Source organism: Triticum dicoccoides, chromosome 2A (genome assembly GCF_002162155.2).
Source record: "Triticum dicoccoides isolate Atlit2015 ecotype Zavitan chromosome 2A, WEW_v2.0, whole genome shotgun sequence".
In the NCBI taxonomy this organism is placed as follows: Eukaryota; Viridiplantae; Streptophyta; class Magnoliopsida; order Poales; family Poaceae; genus Triticum; species Triticum dicoccoides.
In genome coordinates, this window is record NC_041382.1 from 624970462 (window position 1) to 624978183 (window position 7722).

The window sequence follows — 7722 nt, forward strand, 5'->3', positions numbered from 1 at the left end:
ATCGCTGACGCGTGTGTCCAAGGTCATAAATTAAGATGACCAAACTGACCGCTGGTAGTTGAACGGCCGTCAGGTGGGGACATGACGGACACTGAAAAGGCGTGCGACACGTCTGGTTCGTGTCCGCGCCGATGCATTTGCGGCTTAAAATTTGGGCTGCAAATGCGTCGGCGCAGTCGCAAAACGGACACGTTTTAGATTTAGGTCAACACGTTGGGCCTTCATTTTTGTCCGCACCAACCTAAACGGAGGCAGCCGGACGATTTGGATGGCTGCGTTGGAGTTGCTCTTAGGGCTCAAAATCTGAAGTTAACGGCAGCAAACTCCAGATGATTAGTGAGAGTATGAGAAAATGGGTCCCTTTGCTTCATGTGAAAGATGTGCGGCTGCGGCGACTGCTGCGGCTGCATCTCTTACAGGACCAGGGAGAACATCAAGTACGGCTGCATCAGCTTCGGCGTCGTCGCCGTCGTGGTCGTCTTCGCCGTCCTCCTGGCCGCCTACGCCTTCCTCCGCCACGTCAGCATCACCGTGGAGGACGCCTCGCTGACCAGGTTTGCACTGCTGACCACCTCGGCGACGGCGCTCCATGTGAAAGTATGAGAAAATGGGTCTCTTTGCTCCATGTGAAAGAAGGTGGGGAGCGTTAAAGGCTGGTTTATCTTATATCAAAATGAAACATAAATCCGGGGAGAACTAATCATCTGGAGTTTGCTGCCGTTAACTTCAGATTTTGAGCCCTAAGAGCAACTCCAAATCTTGAGTCACTAACGGCACCTTCTTTCACATGGAGCAAAGGGACCCATTTTCTCATACTCTCACTAACGGCAGCAAACACCGCGTGGAGGACGACGAATCTTGAGTCAAGTCGTCGCGCTCGGGCGTACTTGGGAAATTGCCGAATCGGATGATTTCTTCCATGGAATATATACATGTCGGATGGTCCCAACTCCCAAGGTGTGAATAACAATGTTGGCCTATTTATAGGAGTGCTTCGCTTCCTCCATTCCGCCACAACGTTTGCCCAGACTTCAAATTCTAAAGTCAATAGCAGGCACCACCACCACCTCATCCAAGATCTGAATAGAGAAAAACCTCCGGCGGGAACGATGTGCGGCTGCGACGACTGCTGCGGCTGCATCTCTTACAGGACCAGGGAGAACATCAAGTACGGCTGCATCTGCTTCGGCGTCGTCGCCGTCGTGGTCGTCTTCGCCGTCCTCCTGGCCGCCTACGCCTTCCTCCGCCACGTCAGCATCATCGTGGAGGACGCCTCGCTGACCAGGTTTGCACTGCTGACGACCCCGGCGACGGCGCTCGCGTACAACCTCTCGCTGTCTCTCAACGTCCGCAACCCGAACTGGGCGATGAGCATCAAGAACACGGAGCCGTTCGAGGCCGCCTACAAGTTCGACGGCCAGCAGTTCGACCGCGTGCAGGTCTCTGACAAGGGCGACAAGCATCCCCCCAGGAAGACCATGGTTTACCGCCTTGACTCGGGATCAGACGGCGCCCTCGTGTCGCTGGGTAACGCCGGCGTGGTGGAGTACAAGAAGGAGAACGAGACAGGTGTGTTCGAGGTGGAGGTGGCGCTGACCCGCAAAGTGAGCTACACAGCGCGCTACACCAAGTGCAAGATCGAGGCCACCTGCAAGCTCAAGCTCAAGCTCGTGAAGCCGGAGACGACCACGGTGGTGTTCGAAAAAGTGAAATGCAAGCTAGAAAAGGCCGAGAAAAACTGCTAGATACTTCCTCTGTGTGTTTGTTTGTTTCCATTCAATGTATCTGGTATTTTTCCCACTCTTTGATGAAAGATGTGATGATACTTTTTGATGTTGTCTTGCTAATTCAGAAACAAAGTTCGATGGTACTATTAGATTCAATTTTTTTTACGCATTTGTTCAATCTCATGAACTTTAAAAAAAATCTGACCCTGCTTAAATTCGCAGCGAGCCCGAAGGCTGAACCAGGACTTTGCCGGAGACAGGCGTTTCAGAAGTTTGGAACCATCCTCTCGCAAAACCAAAGCGGAGGCGGCGGCGCTCCAGATCCAGGGTGCACGCTGATGACTCCGCCACTCCCCTTCCTCTCCGGCCGCCATCTTGGCACTGCGAGGGGAGGGGAGCCCTGGTTTCTCAGTTGGGCGTTTAGTAATCCTAGATTTTCTAGTTTTTTCGAGTTTCTTCCGTCGATATCATGGTGGGGCTGATGTCGATGGTGCTTTTAGGAATAATGGTCTTCCAGCTCGTGCTCCTGCTTGTTGGTGGTGTTGTTGCCACTGATGAGAGGCTTGTGGAGTCCAAGTTGTTCGAGCGGCTTCGATCCGGCAGTGCATCTTGGTGTGATGGCGGGGATGGGCTGTTCTTGGAGTCGAGTGGTGATGACTGCTGCAGATTTGCGGAAGACGATGGAGGATTCAGCCGCCTGTTGAAGGGTGGGTTGGTGTTGGCCCCGAATCCGGCGTTCAAGAGGCTCGAAGGGCTTCTCCGGCCGATGTTCCTTATCGGGCTAGATCCAGCCTTCCGGGATTGCTGGCTATTGCGACTCGTTAATGCCTCATGGTGTGGACCAGCTTCTGGTGTTTTTCTTCTCCCGCGATGGCGAAGATCGTGGGTGCTAGGTAGTTGTGGCGAAGGCGGTATGCAACAGTACAACCACTTGTTTCTTCATTGTTTTCTGTTGCTTGTATGTATTTTATCCATGTATCATTACTATCATGAATACAAGTAATATATGCCTACGGGTGTACAATTTCGAAAAAAGGACCTCACCGGAGACGGGTGTCGGTGTCAAAACCGGCGGATCTCGGGTAGGGGGTCCTGAACTGTGCGTCTAGGATCGATGGTAACAGGAGACGGGGGACACGATGTTTTACCCAGGTTCGGGCCCTCTCTATGGAGGTAATACACTACTTTCTGCTTGATTGATCTTGATGAATATGAGTATTACAAGAGTTGATCTACCACGAAATCGTAATGGCTAAACCCTAGAAGCCTTCCTATATGACTATGGTAATGAATATATCCTTTCCGGACTAACCCCTCCGGTTTATATAGACGTAATGAATATATCCTTTCCGGACTAACCCCTCCGGTTTATATAGACTCCGGGGGGTCTAGGGTTTACATAGAGTCGGTTACATAAGAAGGAATCTTCATAGTCGGTCGCCAAGCTTGCCTTCCACGCCAAGGAGAGCCCAATCCGGCCACAGGTACAATCTTTGGCCTTAATGTCTTCACAGCCCATCAGTCCAGCCCATGGATAACAGGCCAGACGCCCGAGAACCCATTAGTCCAGGACTCCCTCAGTAGCCCCTGAACCTGGCTTCAATGACGAGGAGTCCGACGCGCAGATTGTCTTCGACATTGCAAGACAGGTTCCCTTCTATCCGAACTTCAAGATAGTCTTCGGATGCGATGATAGTATCCGGACCTGTCGCACACACACCATACATAACCCCAGAGAGAACATATTCTTAGACAAGTCTAATCTGCTGACAACTTTTTACAACATGACATCACGTCTGCCCGGTCACGATTCCAAACTGTTTTCATGTTTCGACGCCCCACGTCCCGGGACGCGGTTACCATTGGCACGTCATGTCAAAGCAGAGATCGTGTCCCCTTATCGCGGGATTCTCATCAATGCGGGCATGGGTAACCCAACTGTGCCGTTTATACAGCCCTTGGGAATAGGCGAATCTTAAGGCGAGTGAGGAGGCGTTTAATATTCACTGCCTTTATAAGGGGATAAGGATTCCCTCTTCCTCTCTCATGCCCTCTCTCTGTCTCCACCTTTCGAATCTCGAGCTCCAACGCCCAAGTTCTCATCTCCTTTCCACTCAACCAACCAATGTCCGGATCCGGAGGTCAAGGAAAGTGGATGGTCTCCTCCGTCAAGGAGGATGACATTATTGAGCTTCGGGCGGTCGGATACTTGGCGAAGGAGATCACTCACCACCTGCCGACCGAGGGACAAGTCGTCCCCACGCCGAAGCCCACCGAGAGGGTAGTGTTCATCCCCCATTTCTTCCGCGGGCTAGGGTTTCCACTCCACCCTTTCGTCCGCGGGCTGATGTATTATTACGGGATAGATTTCCACGATCTTCCCCCGAATTCCTTCCTCAACATCTTGGCGTTTATCGTCGTGTGTGAGGCCTTCCTCCGCATCCAAACCCGCTTCGGGCCGTGGCTCAAAGTCTTTAACGTGACGTCGAAGGTGGTGGATGGCCAGCACGCAGAGTGCGGAGGAGCCATGGTAAGCAAGCTGTCCAACATCTCCTGGCCCAAAGGTACTTTTGTGTGGGGACCCCGACTCGCAAGTCGTGATCACCGAATGCACGTGTACAGTGATCCCAGAGATCAATGCTCACTGAACACACAGAAGCTGAATAACAAGAGTCTTACATCCATACATACCGTCTTACACAAATAGTGACCAACATGGTCAAGTCTTACATCGATAAAGCCTTAAGGGCTGAACATCAAATGAAACATAGCAGCGGAAATCGTCGTCGATAAGTAGAACCCATGCCATCTGCCTTAACCCTACAGGCAATCTGACTGGGAACGTCCTAGTTCGCATGATCGTCTCCAAAGAACTCTTCTTCGAACTCCGGTTCTCCCATGCCTGGTCAATTAAATAACCAGTGGCAAGCCAATGAGTACTTTGAATGTACTCGCAAGCAACCCATGATTTGGTTCAAGGTACAGTAATGCATGACATAGGTAAAGTTTTGCATAAAGCTAGTTTTGAGTGCAGGACATGTTCAACATCCTATAAAGCATGCATCAAGAGAATTCAAGTAACCATAAGATCTGGTCATAGATATCAACATAAATAGAAAGGGGCACCAACCCATTTATCATAAACAGAGAGGGCACCAACCCATCTCAATCGTGTCAAGTCCTCTGACTTGATCCAAGACAACACCATCATCTCACACACACACCGGGTTTGAAAACAAGTGGACGTAGCCCAAGAGCGGTTACCCAACTGTCCTTGACCGTGGACACGGCTATTCGAATAGTTTTACACTCTGCAGAGGTTGCACACTTTACCCACTAGATCCGGGGAACTTCCGTGTCATCCACGACCCGCGGTACCTCAAGTACCCGGGGTAAGCACCCGATCACTACCTTTCCCTAGACGACACTAACATGGAGTCCACTCGATTGGTAGTAACCCCCGTGCCGAACATTTCACATCATAAAGTTGTGGAGCCTCGCTCCCATTTTCATCACATACCACAAGCACGGGGCACCAACGGTGTGTCCGGTGCCCTGTGAAAACAGTCATGGCCGCCCTACCTGGCACGACCCCGTCCCAAGAGAGAGCACCAACTCTCCCCCGTCACTAGTAATGCGGGCTCCAAGCTAGTATCGGTCTAGGTACTCAATAATGCCCTTTCCCATATAAGGGTAGAGTGGTCGCGCATGTAAGGTTGGAATAACGGTCGCAACTCCGACCAATCCGTTTTGAAAACAACACACACCTTCCTTGGCACACCACTTCGTCATCAAGTGGTCACCCATCTCATCATCTCCCTCGGGCATAGGTGGCACCCGACGGGGTTTTCGAAAAGACTTTTGAAATCACATTGCCTCCTTCACCATGCACAAACCCACCCCATGTGCGTAGCATCTACATTAGCATCCTATCTACTCCCACCGGCATAACCCTCATAAGAAGGTAGGGCCAGGCACACTGCAAGTATCAACGAGGAAGTAATCGTGGTAACCAACCCACGTGGTTCACCATCTCATCATGATTCCGATGCATCGATAATAAAGAGCTAAAAATGACATGCATATAAAAAGGGGTATCATAGTCATGGCCAAAGGGCTGCTTGCCTTGGTTGGCTTGATCTTCAAAGTCTTCAGGCTCTGCTCCTCCTTCTTCCTCAGCTACCTCGTCAAACACGGGATCTAACGTCGCAAGAAAACAACGGGAAAAATAAGACAATAATAAAAACAGAAAAGTCAAAGTGCTCACAAAAATGTCAACTTATTTTTGTAAAATACTAAGAGGAAAGCTAGGAAGGGGACAACTTTTGGTTTTGGTTTTGGAGCAGCAAAATAGGAGTTATGGATTTTCAAAGGCCTATTTAAATGCTAAAAACCACATTTAAATATTTACAGAGAATAAAAGGTGGTTGGATTTGAATGAAAGTTGCACCATTAAATAGGTTGCAATATTCTAGGAATTTAGAAATTGGAATCAATGCATTTGGATTAATATTCTGTCCTGTGGAATTTTTGGAAATAATACAGAAAAGGAAAAAGAGAAACGGCGCTGTGCCACTGGGCCAGAGAGGCCACAGCAGCAGCAGGCCCAGGGGGGGGGGAACCCAGCCCACGCGGCCGCCACATCGAAGGCGTAAAGGCTGAATACGCCTTCAGCCGACGGCGGATCGGTGCGCGCGTGCGCGCACGTTTTAAACCTGACGGGTGGATCCCACCCGTCAGGGCGTGTGGCTGACGGGCCGGCCCCACGGCGGCCGTCGTCTACCTCCGGCCAGAGGCGACGGCGAGTTCGCCGGCGGCGATACAGGGCACGGGAAGGGGCGCGGAGGCTACCGTTGGACTCAGGAGCGAGTCGCGGTTCTGGTGGTGGTGGAGACGGTCGCCGGGGTGGCCTGCTTCGCCGGCGACGAGGTCCCGCGGCGGAGGTGCTTCGGGCGCCGGTGGTTCCGGCCGTTTCCGGCTGCAAAACGAGGGGGAAAGAGAGGGGAAAGCATCAGTGAGGCGAGGGGAGTCCAGTTCGAGAGAGAAAAGGAGCGGAGGAGGCCTGTACCCGCAGATCGACGGCGACCCGAGGCGGCGGAGCTCGAGCTCGATCTCGAGCTCGGGCGGCTCTGGAGAGAAGTGGGTGGTTCCGGGGGTGGATTGGGTGTGTGGAGGGGCGACAGGGAGGAAGAGGAGGGCTCGGGAGCGCCTTATATAGGCTGGCCGCGGTTCACCGTGGGCGTGGCCTACGGGCGCCCGCGGGATCGGCTCTGGAAGCCGTTGGAGAGAGGTTGGAGCTGTCCACGGCGCTCGTGGGGATGGAGTAGGGCGCCAGGGAGGAGGAGGAGAGAGCGGGGGAGTGTTCTGCCGCCCGCGCGTGTGAGGCTGGCCATTGGCCGAGCCGGACGGCGTCGGGCACGCGCTGCAGGAGGGGAGAGAGAGGGAGAGACAATGGGGACGGCACGGCGGCGTGTCGCAGACGTCAAGACACATCAACTGGCGCGATGGGAAGGCACGAGGCGGTCGGGAGGCGCGGTGTCAACGGTCGGGGCTCTGGCAGGCGCTCCAGAGCGCGACTTTGGCCGGCATCCGCGGGTTTTCCGCGTCGCGCGCGCGTCCTTTTCTGTCTGGAGGCTACAGTGGAAGGGGGCAAAACCTGGAAAGAGCCTGGGATGCTCTGGGGTGCAGAGGGGAGAGAGAGAGGCTGGGAGAGAGAAGGGAAGCTGTTGTCCAGAGAGGACAAACGTGATTCCCTCCTTCCTCCACATTGCTTCCTCGGGTAGAAAAGTGTCTAAGTGACAGAGGGGAGTGAGGAGGGGTTGTGGCAAAAAGATGAACTCAAGGAGATTAGTGAAAGTGGCAAAAATAGGCTTTTTAGTATTTTGCCAGAAGGTGTTTGATGGAGTTTTGGGTAAGCTAATGACTCCCACTGGCCAAGATACTCCAAGGGGTGAAATGTCACATATATTTAGGGCCTTCCACCCATTTTGAGCTT

General features: G+C 52.6%; 1 protein-coding gene across 1 annotated transcript; it reads left to right on the forward strand.

Moving 5' to 3' along the window:
* The first annotated feature begins 1061 nt into the window (after window positions 1-1061).
* Window positions 1062-1753, forward strand: LOC119359723 (NDR1/HIN1-like protein 3). The gene has a single exon (XM_037625824.1). It carries the CDS (start codon window positions 1110-1112, stop codon window positions 1743-1745), a length of 636 nt encoding a protein of 211 aa, XP_037481721.1. The 5' UTR covers window positions 1062-1109; the 3' UTR covers window positions 1746-1753.
* The last annotated feature ends 5969 nt before the right edge of the window (window positions 1754-7722 follow it).